The following is a 23865-nucleotide window of genomic DNA, read 5'->3' on the forward strand; positions in this document are numbered from 1 at the left end:
TAAAAAATACACCACTTGCCTTTGAAAAGATCGCCTTTACTTCAATTTCATTCCACCCACCAGTCATTAGTATTAAAACTGTAAATAAAATATTCCTTATGAGAATGATCGTTTCGTAAGAAAGTGCCTCTCCGTTTTTGATTACAGAAAGCTAATACATGCACAATTTACAAAAAAATAAAATCGGCCGCTTACGCTTTCGTCCAGGGGTAGGTGAGTCGAGTCAGTGTAGGAGTGTTGCACGCCACAAGGTGTCGATAGCCGTTGTCTCTCTCAGTGCAATTTTGTCGGCATTTACGGACAATAGACCACTTTATAATACCGGCCAATTTAATATTTCTTAACATTAGTGTTTATAATTAGACCTACAGTATCGACCTCTTTGTGGGAAAAAAATTCTCTTGGATATTGCTCCAAGGGCTTATTTGCATCAAAGCATTATGAACATTGTAGGTCTACTATGAGAATAGACATTTGATTAACCATACATTTAAAATTTGTTCTCTTGAAAATAAAATGAGCGGACCCCAATTCGTCGTGTGTTTTTTGCCGTGATTTCTTCTCGGTTTACGTCCCCCACCACGTTGCTGATTGAACTTTTCTCACTTGATTTAACTGTTGAAGAAAGAAAAGAGGTATTTGTCATGTTTCAGGAAAGAAACAGCCTGATAATTGACACTACAGCTGCCTCCGCTGTGCAGAATTCAGTGTGTCCAGGGCTCAGGTAGAGGTGGCCGTTTACAAACGGAGCCGTTGATGTTGAAGCGGGGAGAGAACAAAACAGCTGAGTTTTTGACAGTTTTGTAAAGTAGCGGATATATTAGGGACTTTAAGATGTACGAACAAAACAAAATCATTGGCTAAAACAGGAAAAATAATCGTACTGCACGTATTTTGAGTATTTTTGCTGTATTCTGCACAACAACGATGTGAAATCACCACGCAAGTTTGAGGTTTTAACAAGAACTTGAGCGTACAAACACAAATATTTCATTCTGCATTTTTACTCTGAAACCGCTCGTACCAATTTATTTTTAGGATACTTCTCCCACATTGTTGGGAGTGAAAATGTTGGAATAATCGCGAAAGACATACAACAGTGTAAAGTTACATTTCGAGGTGACGTTTCCGTCTATTTCGCCGTCTGTGTAACAGTGTTTCTGAAGCCCAAGAATCAGTTTCCCAGGCAAAGCCGAGGTTCACCCAAATTCTCTTACTTCCGGGCATTTGGTGTGAAAACGTCATCATTTCCCGATTGATCCGTTCGCGCTTGCAGCTTTCAAGTCGAGAGTTTTCCTGGTGATACACACTAGATATGTAATACTATATCACTGTAACTCTTCTATATACGCGCAAGCTTCAATGATGACTCCTCGGGATTCTGCCTCCAACCTCGTTCCCAGGAGGAGAAGAGAAACCCTGGGAACAAGGTTGTTTTGCCTCTGGGCAAAATCCCCGCGGGGACAACAAATCATGAATTTTTACTTGCATCGAGGATGCGCAACCGAAGGAGAGAACAAGCGAACTCGCCTGCGTCTCCATGGGAGGATTCTTTCTTGAAAGAGTTTTGAAGTGTACGTGAACGGTGTACGGTGGATCAGTGGCTTGATCTGGTCGGCGTAATTACAAGTTGAGAAGCTAAATATTTTGAGCAAGAGCCGATACAACGTAGATTTGATTTTAGTGGTACACTAAAATATCGGCTCTTCCTCAAAATATTTAGCTTCTTTCTTGAAAGCACTATCTGCGTAGGCCACGGCTCGAAAGGAAGGTTGACTATACTCAATCGATGTTGCACTTTTGTTTAAGTAACAACGCGTAAATCAAATTTAGTATTGTTGAAAACAGCGTTTTAAGTCGTATTCAATACTGCTGTTATTTGTATATGTAATAGACCATATTCGTATTCTCAGTATTCGACTGGAACTAGCTTGCAATGGAGGCTAATGCGGGGGAATATATTAAAAAGTATTTGCATTTGAAAAGATTCCCACGCATTAGCCTCCATTGCAAGCTAGTTCCAATCCAATACCGAGAATACGAATATGGTATATTGCATGGTTCCGAGGGCAATTACGGACTATTAATGTCACGTGCGGCCCTATGCCTCAATGGGGGCCATAAGGATTCATGATGACGAATCTCACACGTAGTTTCAAAGTTTTAAGTTTTCACAAAATTGCCCGTGTCGCTTTCGGGACGAGGGCAAATTGGAAAACTTTGTTAATACAAGTGAAATTAATCCTTAATTGCACGAGGGCACATTACGATCGCTTTTTTATCACATAAACGGCAACTTTATTGAGGGAAGCCCGTTCATTGCCGCGACAAACGACAATAAACTTAAATGATCCTAAAATTACAGCAAACGCGCCAACTCAATTTAATAAATCATTGCTGTCAACAGAAATTGCGCTTAACATGTATTTTACGTGTGGATGAAAAGCAGTCTCTTGTTACTTTGGATAACCAACTGTTAACCAATTAGGATCATGCAATCATGCCCTCTAAATTAAAATTACCTTAGGAAGAAAATGCCCTCCGTCTCAGCCAATCAGCGATCAGTAATTTTGCCCCGCAAATGATAAAGAGTCTTAGTGTTATTTAGAAAATCACGAAACACTGAACCTTTGCATGGCAACATTCCAAATCACGGCTGCGTGGGCGACAAAAACAAATAGAACCTGACAAATCTTCCACGTTTAAGTAAACTTCAACTTGGAGAGGGATTAAACAATGTGACCGCGTTGCAATCGACATGAGTTACCTCTTTCGGACTGAACTCCAGTATAGTGGCAATTGCTGTGATCATTTGTTGTTTGACTGAGTAACTTGTGCTCATCATGAACCGAAGTACAATATTCTTCAAATACTCCAAGTTTGCACTCTCGCGGGACCTGCGAGATAAGAGGTTGGTTTAGTCCTCAAGTACTTTTCCTCGAAGAAAACTTATGAAAGATAACCGTAACGCGCAGCTTGTCACCTGTCTCTCTCAAGTTTCCTGATTTCTTCTTTGAGTACATTAGCTTGATCCAAGAGCTTGTCACCTCTGATTACAGAAAAAAAAACACATCACGGTCCAATCCCGCTATCCCATCGTCAAAAAGTTGTCTGAGGTGGTCCCATGTCAGCGACGCTAATTTTCGTTTCGTAAACAAGCGATGTCATTTTTGACAGTTCGATGCCATTCTTAGTAACCAAGCCTTTTTATTCGGTTAGCTTTCAATTAATTGTTAGGATTAGCTTCATTTAAACACTTTGAAATTGCACTTATGAAGCAGCTGTTTCGGTAGTGTAGAGGTTAAGTGCATTTGCACTTAAGCCATTTGAACCGAGGTCGACATCCTTCCATCAACTTTTTCTAATTTTTTTCTAAGGTTTTTCTCAGTTTCTTTTTTAATTCTAAGTGACATGCGGTGCTAATCTATTCCTAGATTTTTTTTCTCATTTGCAAAGGACAAACTTAGCAGTGAAAAGTCTCGTCCAAATGGCATCGCTTGTTTGCAAAAGGGAAAATTGCGTCAGCGACGCTCCCTATGAAACCTGCCGGCCGCTTTCTCAACGTTAAAGTTCTTAACCTTGTTTCGTTTGATTTCAATCAGAAGAACTTCTTTTTCTCAAATGGACTTCCTGTTAATTCTTTAATCCCTAACACAGTAAGTCAACACTTTAAAAAAAATTAAAGTAACAACCATTCCGGTTTCGAGCGCAAACCAGTTTGAATTCGTGCGACTAATCGCAGCGACAAAATTAGCGAAAGCAGCGTTGTCACACCGTGTGTACACTTCCGGCAACAAGTCGCTGTGACAAAATATAAATGAACCAATGAGACAGCGTCATATGGTGAGCCATATTGAATTAGAAAACTAGTTCACATTCCTCGTCATACGAGATCACTGCGTGTGCACCGAACAGGCGTCGTGTCGCAGCGACTTGTTTTGCGAGTAGTAGACACGGAGCAACTTGTCGCAGAGACCTGTCACTGCGACTTGTCGCCTAGTGTGTCCCGGCCTTAAGCGTAGCAATTTGCAATAGCGTAATTGCTTTCGACAGTAATCACAAAAATGCTCTATTGTTAGGTGTACAGGGTTATTTTGGGATGTACAAGGGCTTATGTGGATACACATTGCTATATTGGGAATCCAAGGGAAAAGGGTAAGTAAGACTGGATACACTAATATATAGATTAAGTCACGCCTAAAAGCGGAGCTCCCCGGTTATTTATGAAAAAACCAAACACCTCCGAGCTGACAGAAGTAAACAAAAGGGCCTTGCAAACAATAACCAACAATTTTAATCAACAACTAAAACTGAAATGACATGCACAGTAATCTCTTTCACAACATTCTCCGTTTGACTGATAATCTTTACACCCTCTCTCTTCAGTTAAGAACAACAGAAAAAAATATTACTAATTCAAAAGTCAAGCTAAAGAGTAGTAAATTCACTTACTAGACTACAATTTCACAACTAAACAAAGCAGCTCACGACTGGACATCCATTTCACACAAAAAGCCTATAAATGTGATCGTTGAAATATGCCAGAACCTCCGTAAACACGGAATTGCAAACGTTTCTGGCCTACTTCGTTTTTTAGCGAGTTTTACAAAATAAGGCAGCAAGGTATGCATTAAGAAGGAAAACATTATCTGAAAGCCAACCGTTGTAAATTAGTGTTTTGTCTCTCGCCCTATTTCTCTTCTTCTCCTTCCTCGGCTTCTCTCGAGGCTTTCTTCGCTTAAATTTGTCAAATTTCGTCGCCTCTTCTCTCGTGCTCTTTAATCTTTATCCCGTTGCTCTTCACTCATGATTTCCAGCCAGAAAAACGAAAGTTGCCAAATGCAACACTGCCACGCGATTTCCCACCAAGGAAAATTGCCCGAACACTCCCGTCCCCAGAGGCTGTCCTGCCTCCTTACCTCCACCCTGACAGTCTGTACGCGCGGGCGGACGGGCGGACGCTGACGTCATAACTAATATTTCTCGCATGGATAAGTTTCCCAAAAATTCTTACCCATGGTGCTCCGCTGGCGCGCTTCGCGCGCCTAAACTCCGCTATAAGGGAATACATGAAGTAACCTGGGTGATTTCCACAAGTTATCACTGTCTTATTCCCGGGCCAAAATGTGTCCCCATACGTGAAGAACCTACCGTTATTCTCAGCGCTGACCAAAGGATCGCCGCCTCTGACTGGTCAAGAATGGTAGCGACACTACGATTTCGAGATATTTCTAACCATTGTCAAATGGATGGGACAGATACATTGTTTGTACTCACTCGAGCTTAAACGTAGGTATGCTGTTTTGTGCACACAAAAAGTGTTTGTCACAGTACAAAGCATACCTTATTTCAGCATCTCTCAAGGCAACTTCCAGTTCATTTTTCTGTCGTCGAATTACAGTGCTCTCCGCTTCTTGTCTGGCCTGCTGTTGCGCATAGTGTACCAACGTGCTTTGGTTGCCAGTCGCCTGGTGATAAAACCAAAATCGTGGATACACAATGTTAACGCCAAGGTTTAGTACTTCTTACGAAGGCTCGAGAGGGTTTTCCACACGTAACTGGGTGTCAAAAGGAAAAGGACAACAACACTGTAGATCCTTTTAGTAGGGAAAAGTTTTGATACTTGAATAATGCTATTGACAGGCAATTTTATAAGATAGGCTGACAGTCCCCAAGCGTTGCCATGGCAACGGCACTGTACTGCTAAGCGACCCTTAAAAAGGCCACAATTTTCGTTTGTGAGACTTTAACAGCGGTGTGCCGTACAATCGCACGGTCATGTGTTAGAGTCCAGTTAAAGTCTGCCTTCTTCACAACTACTCAAGTTCTTCCTTTACGTGGTTTTCACTAGCGACGCATGCGCAGCGGGGTTGACGCAAGCATAAGCAAAAGCGCAAGTAGAACCACAAGGATCAAAATTTTTCCTTTTCCTTGTGGTTGCGCTTATGCTTGCGTTCGCTTGCGTCGTGTGAAACCGAAATACAACGTAAGCACGAAGAAATTTGCTACGTCAGGCCAATTAAAGCACTCGTTCCAGATTCTCCGCGTCTGAAAATTTGAACAAAATGGCGGACGCCGAGGTTGATTTTGATGCTTATGTCGACGCTTGTCTTCACTTAGCATAAGCTACTTATGCTTTCGCTTGTGCTTGCATCGCTAGTGAAAACCAGGCTTAACTGCGTTGATCTTTCCCATGTAAAATCAAATCCACAATTGTCATTTCTTGAGAGGTGACTACATGGACAAATCCTTTGGCCACAGTGGCTCGATGTGTCGACCATACAATGGTCACACACTATCGTGTGTTTTAAAATCCAGTTTACATATTTCAGTACGAGTGGCAGAATAGTGACGAAAGACAGTTGGACTTAACATGGTGCCTTTTAAAACCCTCCAGAGTGGAAATAATGACCGACAAATCGTTAACTTACCCCAGCGGGCTTGGACAGCAATTGATGAACGGCGGAGTCAGATTCAGAGTCTTGGAGAGAGTGCAAGGAGGCCTGGGTCCCACCAGTTACCTCAACAAATTTTCTCTGGTAAGAGAATGCTGGCTGTCCAATCACATTCTCGCCAGATGAACTGGCGGACTGACTACGCTCCCTTAAAATTTCAATTTCAGAGTCTTTCTCTGCTACTAGTGCTAAAGTTCGTTCTCGTTGATTTAAAACTTGTCTCTCAAGCTCTTCAAGCTTTTGTTTGTAGAAATGTTGAGCTTGTTCCTTTTCAAGTTTATAATTTTCCTCTGCTAACTTGTGCTGATCTCTCAAGTTTGTAATGACCTTATTCTGGTCAAGTTCCTTTTCACTGCTTCTGTCTTTCAAATCTTGAAGTTGTTTCTCCAACTCCGAATTTTGGCTTTTTAAATTTTCCATGTTTTCCAGCTGTTCACTAAGTTCTTTATAAGATTTATTTTTGTGAAGTGCCTGTGTTTTGAGCTTGTAACGTTCAAACTCCTCCTTCAGCTGCCGTAATTGCTGTTGGCAAATCTGATGAGATGGATCACTAACAAACAAGGATTCCAGCTCTGACTTACTGAACTCTTCCAATTCTATCAGAAAAAAAAATCATCTACTTCAGCTTGCAAATTTCATTCCTTTTGCCTTTTTTCTTACGGAATAGTTTGGAGATCAGTTAATATTCTGACGAAAACATGGAGCAAGTAAGATCCTGACAAGATGAATAACTGTAGGAGAACGCCTCACCCCCGGAAAGTTCGACTCCCTTCCACTCAACCCAACCGCCACAGCAGTTTCAGTTCCACGCCCTTTTCCCATCGAAGTTAAAGCCCATAGCGTTTACGAACCCATGGTTAACACTGAACTAAATTCAATAAAAACAAACAATTTACAATTACAATCAAAGGATAACATACCTTATTCACGTTGAGACGGTCTCAATAATTTGAAAACGTACCTTATTACATGAAATTTTCGCGACACGTTAATTTCGCGATTTTAACTTGCGCGAATTTCACGACACTTAAATTTCGCGATCTTATTGCTCGCGTCACTTTAATTTCGGGATTAAAAAGTGTCGCAAAAATTTCATGTTATTGGCGAACAACTCCATTAATTTTTCTTTGATTAATTACTTCTAATGAAAACACCAATGCATGATAGCATTACAAGCTTCCAGGGACTTTAATTTTTCGAGTACAGGAAGCGAGCGCGAACGGATCGACCTCGATCGACGGCGAAACGTTCGTAATTCGGGAAAACGTAGAAGGCGCACCATTTGCCATCTGAGGAATACAATATGTCTCATAAATTATTTTTAAAAAATGCAACGCGCAGAAAATCATCTGCACACCCATGTGATGTCGAAGCGAATCACGGCGCTAAAAATCGTCCCATGAAAAGTTGATGCGGTTTTGCAAGGAAAATCTTTGCTTACATGTGATCTGTGTACCATCATTTATTTTGCGATAAAATTTACCAAGATCCAGTGGTTTGTCTGAAGAATCCAAAGCAATCCTGAGCAATCCTTTTAACTTCATAACCCGTTTTTTCAACTCGTCTGGTGTTTCATCGTGATGCTCTCCAACATCCCTTTCGTTGTCTGGTGTGCGGTTTTCATCGCAGCTGATCTGTCGTGTCAGGGTTGCATTTTCTACATCAAGTTGTTGTAAGCGATCTTTAAGCTTCTGAATGGCTTGTTGATCTTGAAGTCTCAGCTTTTCGTAATTCCCAACAACTTCGGAAAGCTCTGACAGTTTTACCTCTGTCAAGAAAAAAGATTAAATAGTTAATTGAACTCAAAACCAAAACGTAAAACCCTAAAAGGTAACATTTACCCTGCAGTAATAGTTGACCCTACAGCTGTCCCCGCTGTTAAGTAAGGTCCCCTGTTGTACGCAGAATTCAATGCGTCCAGGGGCCCGTTTCTCGAAAGTCCCGAAACTTTACGGGCCATTTTCGGGTGTCACAGTTCCCTCTGTATCTTAAGAACAGAGAGGATTTAAGTGGTGAAATTTCTCAGACAGTTTGCGTTTTGCTACCTTGAAAACATGTTAAAAGATCGGCTTTGCAAAACAAGCGGCTGGCAGGTTCACAAATGGCTTTTAGGTCCCGAAACTCTTCGGGACTTTCGACAAACTGGCCGCAGGGCCCTGGTAGAGGAATGGCCGTTTACAAACGGAGTAGCTATAGCATAAGGCAATTGATGTTGTAGCCTGCGTGGCAGGCATTCGAAGGGAAAGGGAGGGAGACCCGGCGGGAGAACGAGGAGGTCGCGCGAGGAAGAATGAGAAGAAGAAATGGCTCCCCTTCTTCCTCGCGGGAACCCCTCGTTCTCTCGCCGGTTTTCCTTTCCCTTCCCCTTCGAACGCCTGCCACGTAGGCTATTGATTTTGAAGTGGGGAGAGAGGAAATCAGCACTGAATATGAAAAGGGCGTTGCAAAGATAGCCGTATCACTTAACGCGGGGACTACAATGATGCCTCCTCGGGATTTTGCCTCTGGGGGCGGTGGCAATAAGAACTGCAGACCAGTTGCTTCAGTTGGTTGAGCATCGGAATTCTGTGCAGGTGATCGCAGAATCAAAACTCTGAGTCTTCACACACTGCTTCACAAAACTGAGGAGAAGGTGTTGCCTTTGTAATGACATCTGCCAATGGTTAGTCTCTCTAGCCTTCTCTGATAAGAACAATAAACCGTAGGTCCCGCCTCACAACCCTTCAATGTTCATAGCCCTGTGGGACGTAAAAGAACCCAGACACTATTCGCGAAGAGAGGGCATGGTGTTGTGGTCTATCTTTGCCCTTACGTGGATCAGCTGACAGAACTTCTGAGCAGTAAGACCAGGAAAAACCAAACATTGCCAGAAGTCCCAAAAAACAGAAAAAATGGGACAAAAATATTCACATCCATCATATCACATCCATAGTGCGTTGCCTATAATAATAATACAAAAACACACTTTACAGCACTTTTGTGGCAGACTACTGCTTTATGGCCAAATGGCTTTCCGATGGTCTCTACTGGTCAGTGAATAGCCAGTGGGATCCAGAACAGAATGTGTGAAGGACCAAGACAGCAAGACTGCATCCCCTACCCTTTTCAAGCGCTGTGTAGGTTCTTTTATATCCAATCCAAGTATTGTGAGAAGGGACTATGTTTTTATCTTCCATGTCCAAAACAACGCAAAAGTCTGACGGGCACCGGTATTTTCAAATTGGGGGGGGGGGATGGGTTTGGGAACAGGAATGGCACAGTTGTGAGAGAATGTGCCTCCCACCAACATGGCCGCAGATTTGATTCCCTGACTTGGCGTCAAATGTGTGTTGAGTTTGTCGGTTCTCCACTCCGCTGCAAGAGGGTTTTTTGCCCAGGTACTCCAGTTTTCCCCTCCTGTTTAAAATAAGTTGATTTCTGTACAGTGTCCTCAATTAGCAGCCCAATGATACATACAGACTAACAGATAATTGTCAACTGAGTGACGAAAGTAATTAGCGAATTGCTTTGGTTTTGTATTACCTCACTCAGTAATTGGTTCAAAGTTCTTGCGCCACTTTTTCAACCAATCAGAAGTAAAACCAAAACCAATAGTGACTCGCGCGTGCATATTTTCCCGTGCTTTGTGTTGGCTATGTGTAATTACTTTGAGTTTTGATTGGTTTACTGGATTGTCTCCGCCCTTTTTGATTGGCCAAAGTAATAATAATTATTAGCTTTACGACACTCGATTGAAACTGGCTCTATTATTATTATTATTATTATTATTATTATTATTATTATTATTATCATCATCTATACTATCACAGTCTTTGCTGGGGTTCTTTTAGTGCGTCAGCTGGGCGCAAACCATGCACCTGGGGCATCAGTCACAGATAAAATTATTATTATTATTATTATTATTATTATTGGTAGTAGTAGTAGTAGTAGTAGTAGTAGTAGTAGTTACTGTAGTAGTAATAGTAGTAGTAGCAGTAGCAGTAGCAGTAGCAGTAGCAGTAGCAGTAGCAGTAGTAGCAGTAGCAGTAGCAGTAGCAGCAGCAGCAGTAGCAGTAGCAGTAGCAGTAGCAGTAGCAGCAGCAGCAGTAGCAGTAGCAGTAGCAGTAGCAGTAGCAGCAGCAGCAGCAGCAGTAGCAGTAGCAGTAGTAGCAGTAGCAGTAGTAGCAGTAGCAGTAGCAGTAGCAGCAGTAGCAGTAGCAGTAGTAGCAGTAGCAGTAGCAGTAGCAGTAGCAGTAGCAGTAGTAGCAGTAGCAGTAGCAGTAGCAGTAGCAGTAGCAGTAGTAGCAGTAGCAGTAGCAGTAGCAGTAGCAGTAGTAGTAGTTACTCCTGCATTTCAATGACATTAGCCAAAAATTTTCGCCAAAATCGTACCCAAATCAGCAACCCTGCATTCTTCCAAGCTTGTTATTATTCTTAACCTCTCTTCAGCATCATTGGCCCTCTTCTGTTCCCTGATAACAGCCCCAGTATGTTCCTTTTTCATCTTTGACATCTCCTCTTGCAGTTGGACTAGCAATGGAGATGGCTGTGAAGCAGTTTTCTCTGCTTCTTTCAATCTTCTTTTAACTTGCTGTAACTCCAACTGTAGTTGTGATATCTGTCGCTCATACTCTTCAGTCTTGCTGTCTGGTAATTTCTTTGTTAGCAAGATCTGTTCTTTGGCATCGTCAAGCTGTTGTTCAAGATCTTCTTTGGCTGAGCGTTCAGATGACAACAACATTTGAAGTTCCCGTAACATCAGAACATGATTGTTTTGTTCTTCCTCTCTGGCTTGTTGTTCATGTCGCATGCGTAGCTTGAGCTGTGCAATTAAACCAACAAAACACAAATTTGCTTTATTGAAGCCAATAAAGTTTTGGAAGACAGATTTACATTTACTATTAGTAATCTGCAAGTCATTTGTTAAACTCTTGCAAAAATGAATCTATAACAAACCTCTTGAAGTTGTTCCTCTAACATTACTTTGCTTTGCTCCAGCTTCTGTGTTTCTTCATGATACTCTTTCATTTTCAATTCATGTTCTTGCTACAGGATACAAACAAAGAAGAATATGACAGAACATCAGTAATGTCCAGAAATGCACATAATATAATAATTATTGTTAGATGCATGATGATTCTGCCAAGTGTCACATAGTTCCCTTGCTCTCCTCGCCAACTTCAACATCACTTGGGTCTGGGAATACAGACAATAATTAACATCACAAAGTGTCCCCTACACTACAGTCCTCAAGTAAAGATAAACAGCTGTATTTACCCTCAGTAAAAATAATGCTAACACTTACAACTGTACACTCACCTAATTGTTGGAAATGGGGAGCAAATGTTCAGTCTTACTGTGCCAATCCGAAAACCGTGAACACTTTGATTTGATTTGGACATTCCCCATCGTGAAGCAACCAATCAGAAGTGACATAAAACCACAAACTAATTACCGTTACTGGCTGCGGTTAAGTTCTATAGCCCATGATTGGCTTTTTCCTAGAAACACAACATTTTATAAATATTTCTAGTGTTCATGGTTTATGGATTTTCACAGTAAAGCGCAACTTCAAGTTGGATATCAATTTTGGTGTGCATCTATTATGGGCACTTCTGGATGTAAGTGTCAGTTCTTAGAGCAGTAATCACTTTCACAGGTTAGAACATGTCTACTTTGACGAAAAAAATATCTACCATCATTTTCTTCTTGTCTCCCTGAAAACTGGCCTCCATCTTAGATTTTTGTTGCATGACAGTTGCAAGTGATGCAGTAAGGGTTGTTATCTTTTCCTGCTGTGCTTCCAGCTCTGATTGTTCTTGTGTGATGTTTTCCTACATATTAAGAAAAGGTCAATGGTCATTTAGTCTTGAAGTGTGGTTTACACATTTTAAGTGAGCATTGAGAGCAAAACTTTGACAAGACACAAACAACCACATAAAATGATTGGTTGAGTGGTGAGGACATCGGATTTGACATAATAATAATAATAATAATAATAATAATAACAACAACAACAACAACAACAACAACAATGATGATGATGATGATAATATTAATAACTTTATTTATAAAGCATTATATACAAAAATTGTGTTCTTTATTGCTTTACAGTTTGATAACCTTTTGTTTGTGGAAGCCACAGGATTATCAAACTGATAGAGCACCTAGTTAAGATCATGGAGAGTTGGTAATGATAGACAGAATGCAATTTGGGTCCAGCAGGGCAAAGGAACGACAGTGTTTGCGATGAAGTTGCTGCAGGAGAAATACCTCAAGAAACAACGAAATCTGTTTTTTGCATTTGTGGATCTAGAAAGGTGTATGACCGTCTCCCAAGAGAGTTGGTATACTGGTGCCTATGGAAAAGAGGAGAACCAGAAGGTTGAGTAAGGCTTGTAAAGGCAACAAATGAGAATGCACAGACAGTTGTGACAACAGGACACCATCAGTGAGGGTTCAGGAGGGGAGTACTGTGAGAATTGCTTTTCGCTAATGACCTCGTAGTCACAGGAGAGAGTGAGGAAGAGCTGCAGGAGAAATGGCTGAGGTGGCAGGAAGGAATGGCGAGATACGGGCTAAAGGTCAACACCACGAAAACAGAGGTAACGGCGAGCAGCAAGAACCAAGTGAACCTGAAGGTTGTGGATGGTAACAATGCAAAGCTGAAACAAGTAGAGGCATTTAAGTATCTTAGCATTACCATAAGTGAAGAATGAGGGTCAAAGGAAGCAGTGACAGAAAGAATAAATGCGCCATGGTCTAAGACTTTACTGGGATTATTTACGATAAATGTATGCCACAGTAACTGAAAGTTACACCTATGAAACAATGATTAGACCAGAAATGCTATATGGAGCAGAGGTGCGGAGAGTTAGACAGAAGGAGGAGAGAATGCTCAAGACTACAGAAATGAAGATGTCGCAATGCATAATTGGGGTGATACTGTGGGATAGGAAAAGAAAAGACGATATTAGGAGAGAATTGAGAGTTCATACATGTAGCATCACCAACAGAGTACAACTGGCATGGTTGCACTGGTATGGCCGTTTGCAGAATGAGTGAGGAGTACGAGGTGAAGAGGATGTGGGAAATGGACGTTGAGGGCAGGAGACCAAGAGGTAGACCATGCAAGCACTGGATCGAGAACATTAAGGAGGACATGAAGAACAAAGGGCAAAGTGTTAGTGATCATGATGCTAAGAATAGAAACAAATGATGAGGAAGATACAGAACCACTGACCTGGCTGCATTGCTGGAAGTAGGAGAAGATGATGATGATGATGAATATTATTATTATGTATTTATTTATCGTCATCTTGCTCTTGTAAATTGTAAATATTATGATTTGTTGTGTTTATCGATAGTTTGTTCCATTGGGCACGAAAAATCCCTGACCGGAATGGTCCATCAGAAGCAAGTAGTGTGTACTAAGGTATAATTCATGGGAGGGTGTTTGCAAGAAAGTTACAAAAATATTCTTGACATTGACCTTGTGACTCTGATGAGCTGAGAAACAATGCCATTCTCATCCAAAATTCAACTAATATTCCCACATTACTATGATCATCTCTCCCCATACACTTACATTGTCCTTATCAGGCTGAGGATGATTTTTACCCTGAACTTCACCTTCTTTCACTGCCAGAGGATGATCTGTGACTTCATCTTTGACAACATGTTCATGGACAGGACTTTCAGTCCCTTGTGCTTGGACTAGTTTACTCTTTTCATCCTCTGATTCATCTCTCTGATCTTTTCCCTCTGTGTGTACTGTGAAATCCTTCTTTTGACTTTTTGTGTGTTGATTACTTGCTGTCAAGGCAGTGATACTGGCTTCCAATGCCTCCTTTTCTTGTAACAGGTTCTTATAGGCATGAACAACATCTGCACAGACAAATTATAAGAATTCATTCAAGCCTCACTCTGAGGTTGTAACCCAAAGTAAAAGGAAACAAAATATTTACATGCTCCATAGTGGTTAGGATTAGGGTTGCTACTTCACTCGGAGAAGTCAGCTACTTTTTTCCCTAAATTGAAGTACACTACCGTGCAAAAGTAAGTTGACAGTCTCAACTTGAATCTCAACCCACTATCCTCAATGTTTTCAAGAATTGAGGATCAAGTTTCGAGGCTCAAGTTTCAAGATTAGAGAATCGAGGATGGAGGATCGAGTTTCGAGACACTCGAAATGTTTATTGAGGAACTCAATCGCAGATTTTGAGTTGGCGTTTATAGACAAAAGCTTTTGACACACGGTCCTCTTATGTGCAGACATATAGCATCGAAATATTTTTCAGGACCACTTCTATTGTATGTGCTTTTTTTTTTTCATGTTTTCTTGCCTTCAGTGTTTATAAGCTATTGATAAACAGCCCTAATCCGGACGCTGAAAAATTTTTGGAAACAAATTCATAACATTGAGAAAAATCTTCAGTAAACAGAAAGCAGCAGGAGAAGTCTTTAACCGAACCTGCGATACTGTGCGATACAAAAATTTTAAATTTTGTGAAGACCATTTTAATTTATCTCCAACTGATTCTTGTGCCATCAACTAAGTTCAGATGCTTTGAGTATTCTGAAATAGTGAGTGTACCGGTAGCAAAGAAGACAACAGACGGCTAATTAAATATTCAAGTTGAAATCAACAACGTGGGCACAAAGCAACCGATCGATATTGCAAAACTTACAACTCTAGGCAAACATATTTTTTCAAAGTATGTGAAATAATTCAAAAAGGAATTGAACGAAGAAATTTACATGCCTTGCCAGAGTTTCTGACAAACGCGAAAAATGATGGAAACCAATAGTAAGATAAAATAAATCCCGTAAAATAGACAGGAAGAGATGTGTGAAATATTAATCACATGAAAACTCCTTTGTTTTCTCCACTCGAGAGTCTCAAAAATTGTCTCGAAAATTTCTTGAAAGCCCTCAAATGCCTAAAAACTTGACTCGAGCTTCGATTCGTGAAGTTTTCGAGAATTGAGGATTGAGAATAGAGTTTTGCCGATCGAGCCTTGAGGGACTGTCAACTTACCTTTGTACAGTACTGTAATAATAATTATTACTTCTTTATTACTTCTTCTTTACGGTAAGTCTCCTTTAAGGCCATTTTTTTTAGAAGTCACAAAACGCTCCCCCTGTTGTGGGGCGAGCATTGCTTGATGTACCAATAACAGTTGCGAAGGAAACTACATTAAAGACAGATTCTTTCAAACCTAAGATTGTGATTTATTTTACTACAAGTAATTCTACTTGAACTAGTCACCAACTTCAAATTTTATTGAAATCCCTGGCTCCAAAAGAAGTGACTTACATGGGTTCAATGAATACACTAAATTCTTTCTTAAAACCTTGATAATATTCAGATAATTAATACAGCTTTGATGTCAAGAAATCAGTCAAGAATGTTGTGACTCATTTAACGTCATTTCCTTGCTACAACGGAGAAAAACTGAGATGGTAAGCCCAACTTTTTTCTTGCAATTGTTTTATACTTGTTAATGTGCCAAAATTCTCTACTTCCTTCACACAAAATAATATTATTTAAATTTTCGGCTGACCACAAGCCATTCAAGCCCCTGGCTTAGCTCTACTAATGTGTATACTGTGAGTTAATGATGTAATGATATATGAAATGGATCATATATGAACTGCAGATATGAAATCAAGTGAAGCTATGATCCTCGCAGTTATAAACGCAATTATTGCAATTGCGTAGAGAAGCCTGAAAAATTCAGGACTTCAACGGAGTTTGAACCCGTGACCTTGCCATTGCGGTGCGGTGCTCTAACCAACTGAGCTAAGAGCATCGCACCAGATTCACGAGGTCACGGGTTCAAACCCCATCGAAGTCCTGAATTTTTCAGGCTTCTCTACGCAATTGCAATAATTGCGTTCATAACTGTGATGATCATAGTTTCACTTGATACTGTGACTTGTTTGATAAATAAAATAAATGAATAAATAAGCTCTAGTCACGCTCAGGTCGCTTAAAAACACTTTTAAAAAAGAGTTTCCGTGAAATTATACAATTGCAAAGGCGTTGAAAGAGTCATTGCGGTTATGACCAAAATATCAATTACTTGTTTTCTCCTTTAAATTCATTCCATTAGCAGGCTGAGAATTCTTTCAAAGAGCCGCCAAGCTTAAGTATACGTATAGCTCACCTCTAAACCTTGTTTCGTACCGACTCAGTTGTTCTTTTTGTGCCTCGACAATTTTTATAAGTTCGAACCTTGATTTCTTCTCCATTGTGACCCAGCAGAGAACCACAGATGAATCGAATTGCGTAGCCGGCTGAAGTTTCCCATTCAAGTATAGCAACTTATCTGATACAATATTTGCGTAACGTCGTCAACAATATGGAAAAACAAGTCGATATGTGCCTCAGGTTCTCAGAGTTACCTTGCATCGTCTTAGAACAAAACAGACGTTTATGTGGCACTTTTCATGGTAAGAGAATTTGACCAGGCGTATCGAGTAACTACAGGGAAGGACTGGTTACTGTCGTCATATAAGAATGAATGGAACAAAATGCATCAAATGTTCATTTGATCACGTGACTTCTTAACTAATATGGCGACGGCCCAGCAAATCGGTGCTATTAGTTTGACAAAAGTGTTGGAGAGCATTTGTCGAGAGAGACGGAGAGAGCACCTCGATAAAGAAAGTGAAGGTACGTGTAATGTATCTAGAATAGCACAGAGCTGTCACAAGCCGAATATGTTTTCTCCGAGCAATTTTCTGCTGTCTCTACTGGTAGCACGAGATAATAGCGTGCACGAAGTAATTTTCCTCTGTGGGTAAGAAATGTTTTGGGTTTTTTTTCCTCCTGAAAAATCTTCTTTTTTTACATGGAGAGGGGCTGTTTTTTAGGTGTGGGTTTATTTAATTTTTCTGATAAAGCATTGAAAGCAAAATTAATGACAGCAAACTGTCTAATGTACAATAAGCTCAAGTAATGGAAATTTGGTTTGTACTATACTCTCCCATTAACGTAGCACTACATTTTTTCTAAAATCTACCCCCTCCATTCGTTTGTCTAATGGATTGAGTTACGCATTCAAAGCTGGGAGTTGCTTCCTGCTGCCGTTGCACGAATACTTGGCTACTAAGTGGCGAAACAAATGAGTGACTGAGCGAGTATGTTGTTAATGGCAGTGGTGCATAAACTGTGGTATGGTTATGCGGCTATGCGGTTACTTGGCTACACGATGATCATCGCTATGGGATGCCTCACCATTTTTGACACTCTGAGAACGAGGTTTTTTTTGCCATTGTTGCCACAGTTTACATGCATTTGTGGGTAACAGGGTAGCTGCGTAGCCACAATTTTTTGAGCTGTTTTTGGAGTGGCTAGCTATTCTACAGTTAAGCCTAATGTTGCCCATTAGGAGCTGTGTTGTCATCTGTAATTCAGGGCTCAAAATTGCGACCAATACAGTCGCATTTGCGAGTAAATTTTTCCCTTTGCAACTAAAATATCTGGAGAAGTTGCAAATTTGCGACTTGTTGTCACCTTCGCTCTTTCGAAACAAAAGGGTTAGCAGTTGCCACTTTTGATGCTACTTTCGCTAAAATAAATAAATAAATAAGTAAATGACAAATATGTTTTGTTTCTCGCTGTGAATTTTCTCTGATAGCGTAATTGTAGAGTAATTTAGCTGCGATGTTACGTGCACAGCTCCATTCCTTCGATCATTCGGCATTTTCAGTGGTTTCTTTACATACAAGTATTGCGGGCTCATATTTTTTTGCTAAATCGCTGACAACACAATGCAGCGTGGCGATTTTGCGGCTAAAATTTGCGAAATTGCGACTAAATTTTCGTATCTTGTCTTAAAATTGTGACTGGATTTTTTCGTTAATTTTGAGCCCTGTAATTTAAGGTCGTCTTGTTTACTTTAATGCCATCTCAAGTTTGTCCAGGACTGTTGAGACTGGCCAACAACCTGAGTGGAAGTCGTCTTCAGATCATGTTATAGTGTGTAGTCAGTTGTTTGTATAAATACAGTACCACTTGATAGTATTTGACCTCTCTCATTGCATTCCCTTTGCTACATGAATCACGTCTGCTCACATGCTATGTTGGTATACATGACTATTTTCCCAGTAATTAATAAATTATACAGATATGTGAAGATTTTGTCAAACTATTGTCACTAAAGCAATGTCCACCATTGAGAGTCAAACTGTCATCATCTGCACCTGATGTTTTATATAGGTGCTGTGCTTTGGTATACACGTATGTGTTATGGTTCATAATTTATTTTTTCTTGGTTAAGAAATTTTCAAAACTGTTCAATTTTCATTTTCTTTGAGACAAGGAAAAATGCAAAATTGTACTAGTTTGAAAAATTTTGAATCAGATTGATTGAAAAATGAACCATCACACATTTATATGCATGCATGGTTTCTTTTTAAATGGGCTTTCTACGAACATGTTACAAATGAAAAAACTAGTTACTCATTTCAAGAAAAGAGAGAAAAGAAAACCCAGCTGTCTGATAAATCTTGATGAACCCTTTATTCTATTAAGAATGAATGAACAAACCAATAACAGTATTTTTGTGTCTTGTTTAACAGAGGGTTTCATTGTGCTGGCAATTGAATCTTTCTGGACAAGACTGTTCTCACAGTACTTTGTTTGTAATAATGATGAGACAAGGGATGACTTGCTTTTCTATGTGAAAGGGAAAAACCCAAACCATGATGGAAAAGTTACTAGAGATTCAGAGGTACATGGATAATTAATTTATCACATAATTCACATTATCTAACTGTATTGGTTATTGTACTGTTAGAAAATGCATGAGTACAAATATTTCATGATCATATTATACAGTTAGTTATTGTACACTAGGTCATTGTCGAGTAGAGAACTGGTTTCATTAGTTTAGGTGCTTATGTTTGCCCTGCGCTTGGCATGCACAAATCTGTCACACATTCTCAGTTGTTTACGATTCACTTGCTAAAAATTTAGTGCGAAAAAGTTGGATAATAACTACAGACTTATTACATGTAGATGTTTTGGTGTGTAGTATTGCTGAGTATTTTCTACTAGTTGTTTGTATTTTTAATACAGCACAACTCTTAAGAAGGGAAGAGGAGCAAGCCAATGGCCCTGAGCCTTCTCCCATTTTGAGCCCTCACTCTTCCTTCCCCTTTCCCTCCCCTTTCAGTTCTTGCTACAGTGGCTATGTGGTGATCCATAAGTGGTAAAGAAGGGGCACATCGCAGAGTTGGTTGTTTTTTTGCAAGCAATTAGTTTATATTTTCTTGTACAGTGATTATCACCCTTATTATCCTCCATCGACATCAATGGCAGGGATGCATTGCACTGTGGACATCCTTAAGGTGTAGTCTGGTTAAGTGCACTTCAAATTGGTTGCCCTGTTTTCCATGTTGTACAGTACAAATTTTGTTTTGGAAGAACATGATTTACATGTAAAGAAAAGTGGTCACCGAGTCTGTGTTCAACAAGGTTATGACCACCGTTGCTAATAATTAATAGTTATTCATTATTTTTGTCACTCAACACACAACTGTAAAAATTGCCCTTTGTTTGTGGTATCATGTACATTATTGGTACAGTCTTTCCCAAAGGTGCTGTAGTTGATAACGTAACATCTTCAAATTCTAACTCTTGCTTGTTTTTCTTTTTAGTCAAAAATTGCAGTTTTTAGGAAAGACTCTAAAGTTTTACCAAGGTTTGATTATTTTTTTTAGAGAGTTTGCTTATGTACAGACCTACATATGCCTCCACCACAGTTTGGTCTATGACAATAAAAAAGAACCTTAAGTTTTTAGAAGGTTACTTACTGGTAATCAGATGCCAAATTGTGATAGAGAGATGAACTGTTCAATCAAAAGACAACAAATTAATTCCGGAGAGCTGTATTTTTGTTGTATGGAAATGACCAGCCACAACTTGTTTTCGTGACTTTAACCAGTTAGTTAACCAACTATATTATAGAATTGATTTCTGTTTTCAGTTTGGGTGATCCAAGTATTGACTGGGAGGAGTCAGTTTATCTCAATTTAATATTACATCAGGTAAGTAATAAATGTGGAATTCTTAAAAATTGTCAGATAGCAAAAAGATTTTGACATTTTGAAGGGAGTTTGCGCCTTCCATCACCTAAAAGAAAATTAATAATAATTATAGTGATGTTATGGTTTAAATTTCTTTATGGTTCAACCCATTGACTCTTCAGCCACCCTATGACGCCCCCACTTGACGAGTAAAATCAAATGGCATTAGGCAGAGTAAAATCAGTGAGGTCTCACTCCCAGGAGTCAATGGGTTAAAATATTTCAAACCAGGAAAAAATTTGAACCACCATGGGTAACAAAATAAGCAAGAAAATTTGGTTTCGGTCACCGTACAAATATGCGTATGTCTCCCCCTCCTTGTATACTAAATGTGACCAGTATCACATGACTATATTGCAGGCTCATGTTTAGAGCTCATCGAGGCAGCTATACTCCAGGCCCCAGTTGTTCGAAGGGTGGATAGCACTATCCACTGGATAAATCACTATCCAAGTTCTACTATTACTTATCCACTGGATAGTGATTTATCTGGCGGATAGCGCTATCCATTGTTTGAACAACTGGGGCCAGTTAGTTTACAGCGTACATCTTTAATATTGGACATCCATGTTATGGTCAATTGACACCTCTTAAAACAAGGTATCACATGACCATATTGTAGGCTCAAGTTAAGAGCTCATTGAGAACAGCTGTTTTTTTTTTAAGTTGATCACTGACCAGGTACTGGTCGATTGGACCAGATCAGGTTAAATTTAATTTATCGTGTTAAGAATATATAACGTGGGAGCTCCACTCTTGGCTAAATCTATATAATAATGATAATAATAGATATTTTTAGTGATAATAACAGTATTGTTGTTGTTTTGTAATTGTGACACAATCAATAAGGAAGTAAGTTTATCAAAATGGAAATTAATTGTTTTTTCTTTAGTTTGAATACACTTTGACATGTGCAATTTGCACAAAACCTCAGGAAAAAGAAATGAAAGTTTTGAGCAGAATATCACAAGTAAGTAGATGTGTTGACTGACTACTTTTAGTAATCCAGTATTTGTTAACTTTTTCCCTATTGTCTGTACATAGGAAGAATAGATGATTGTTTTCATTACTAGAGTTTTAGATAAATTTGGCTTATTTGATTTCAGAAAGTGTATGCTTCACCAGATAGACGGAGGTAAGAATCAAAAGTGTTTCACATTCATTGAACTGCCAATTCACATGGCTTAATATTTTTCAGTGATTTGAGGATTTTGGAACTGTTGTACAAAGTTAGGTAAAATTTATTTAGTGATCGAAGTTAATCACATTTCAGAATGGACTCGAAAGGGAGTTCCGCAGAGATCTCATATCCCAACATATTTTTTATTCTTGACAACTTTGAGGAGGTGAGTTGCCCGAAAGGGGTATAAGATACAAGTGATAAGTTCTTCATTGTTCTTTACCTTCATCATTCCTTAGATCTATAGAGAATATTTTTCAACTGTACAATTCACACATTCTCTTTGGTTAACCACAGGAATCCCAAGCTCAATGAGAGGGAAAGCCAAACATGACCGACAAAAATACAAGGATTTGCATGGGAATCCTGATAAAAGGCTTAATTAAGAAGATAATATTATATGAAAAAATATCCAATTAAAAACTCTTTCCTTATTGCCACTCTGGGTTACTTCCTTCCTGTCTGTTTTTTTCCAGATTCAACACGATTTGAACCATTTTTCAATTCCTCAGTTGTGAATGGTATCATAAAATCCCAGGACTGCACACTCCATTCTGGGGAACCCACCAAATTGAGTCAAATATTCCGAAATAAAATGTTCCCACAGTTACAATTCCACATCAGAATCAATTGACAAAGTTTGAACTTTCATCTCAACCCACTAACAGTGCAATAGCAAACCTGTGAGCGACCTCAGGCAGTAGTTTGTTTTACTCGATCGAAAGGAAAAACCTTCTGAAAGATGGTAGGAAGAGCCAAGTTGAACACATTGACCTTTCGAACTGGCTTTGTAACCCTACCCACTTACATTGTGTAACATTAACTGAGCCCTACCAGATTGCCAGAAGGTAGTTTGTTAATGACAATTGTTGTCAACGACAGTGGCAAACGTTGACAAAACTACAGTCTGGCACGTCACCCTGGTAGGGCTCAGTTTGGGGGCACCTGTGGGTTAACTTGAAGATGATAAAGAGATTTGAATCATCTTTATTGCAAACAGCAAAATTTTAATGTCAGATTAAAAAGTGTTTTGTTAAAAATAAGAGACACTAGTTTCCCTGTCTGCTATAGGTATTTAGCAATTTCTTAAAAGAGAGAGAGAAAAGGTAGAATGAAGTTAAAATTTTATGCTTTTATGACAAGCAGTGACCTCCCATTTGGCGTTTCAAGTTCAAACTCTCTCTGATAAGCAAGGGAATATTAATCCATAAGTGACCAAGAGGAACACAATATCTCATCCAGTGTTTGAGACTTTCATTGAATGTTTTGGCCTATTAACTATGTATACTCAGCTTGTATGATGTAATTATACTGTAAAACAACATTCACGACATTGTTGGTGAAAGTGGGAGGCAGTATTTCTTCACTCCTGCTTTGCAGCTCGGTAGATATCCTCCCCTATTCTTTGACCTCCAATTTGGTCAAAAGAAAAAGAAAAGAAATATAACGAATGACTGGACTACTGATTGATAAGTCCACATAACAGCAAAACAGCCAGTAGTCAAATTGAAGGAGTCCAAGTGCTGAAACTGGTAAACCCTAAACAAAAAGGTTTTTTCTTTGACAGACTTTCAAAGACTTTGCATTACAAGAAAATGAGATGGTTTGTGTGGAGTTGGTGGCAAAAGATAAGGTACACATCTTAATTTATTATATAAACACCAATGAAATACCATGTGAGCTTTTAGGCAAAAACATGATATCTTCAAATGTGAAGATAACATTATCTTCACACGTGAAATAATCACTGTTGCTATGGTTACATATAAAAATCATGCCTTTCAAGTGTTGATGAGTGAAATATTTTTCAACTCTTGAAGAGAAATTTCATATTTCCACACAGCCTTGTAAGATCCTCTATCTATCTTTAGTATTTTTGTGTCTACCAGTGGGAAAATATTGAAATTTATTGCTTATCATTGCAGACTGAATCTGTTGAAGGAGTTATCTTTTTAGGATCCATAAGATACGAGTCCCTCAAAAGAGTATATGATGGCCGGGTATGTTCAGGCACTATTTCTTTATTGCTTTTTTGACAAGTCAATAGACTTGTGTACATAGAGGATATTACACGGTGGCGAGAAGATATGAATTTTATGTTCGAGTGGCAAGAACAATATCTCACGAGTAAGCGAAGCGAACGAGTGAGAT

At 39.4% G+C, this 23865-nt stretch overlaps 2 protein-coding genes across 2 annotated transcripts in view; one reads left to right on the forward strand and one right to left on the reverse strand.

The window, feature by feature from the left end:
- Positions 1 to 20: 20 nt before the first annotated feature.
- Positions 21 to 16938, reverse strand: LOC138059013 (GRIP and coiled-coil domain-containing protein 1-like). The gene is made up of 11 exons (XM_068904495.1): positions 16607 to 16938; positions 14023 to 14321; positions 12131 to 12268; positions 11391 to 11480; positions 10827 to 11256; positions 7939 to 8223; positions 6432 to 7051; positions 5344 to 5468; positions 2984 to 3049; positions 2768 to 2897; positions 21 to 615 (listed from the first exon to the last, which is right to left on the reverse strand). The coding sequence occupies exons 1-11, from the start codon at positions 16689 to 16691 to the stop codon at positions 568 to 570; spliced, it is 2316 nt and encodes a 771-aa protein (XP_068760596.1). The 5' UTR covers positions 16692 to 16938; the 3' UTR covers positions 21 to 567.
- A 41-nt stretch (positions 16939 to 16979) lies between these two features.
- LOC138059495 (uncharacterized protein KIAA0930-like) overlaps positions 16980 to 23865 on the forward strand; it is a 15048-nt gene continuing 8162 nt past the window's right edge. The window contains exons 1-9 of the mRNA XM_068905135.1: positions 16980 to 17115; positions 19026 to 19177; positions 20106 to 20149; positions 20435 to 20495; positions 21427 to 21504; positions 21641 to 21669; positions 21808 to 21880; positions 23282 to 23347; positions 23640 to 23714. Of these exons, the coding sequence (XP_068761236.1) occupies positions 17016 to 17115; positions 19026 to 19177; positions 20106 to 20149; positions 20435 to 20495; positions 21427 to 21504; positions 21641 to 21669; positions 21808 to 21880; positions 23282 to 23347; positions 23640 to 23714 (678 nt within the window). The 5' untranslated portion in view covers positions 16980 to 17015. The remainder of the gene's footprint in view (positions 17116 to 19025; positions 19178 to 20105; positions 20150 to 20434; positions 20496 to 21426; positions 21505 to 21640; positions 21670 to 21807; positions 21881 to 23281; positions 23348 to 23639; positions 23715 to 23865) is intronic.

The sequence above is a fragment of the Montipora capricornis genome, chromosome 8, assembly GCF_036669925.1.
Source record: "Montipora capricornis isolate CH-2021 chromosome 8, ASM3666992v2, whole genome shotgun sequence".
Lineage (NCBI taxonomy): Eukaryota > Metazoa > Cnidaria > Anthozoa > Scleractinia > Acroporidae > Montipora > Montipora capricornis.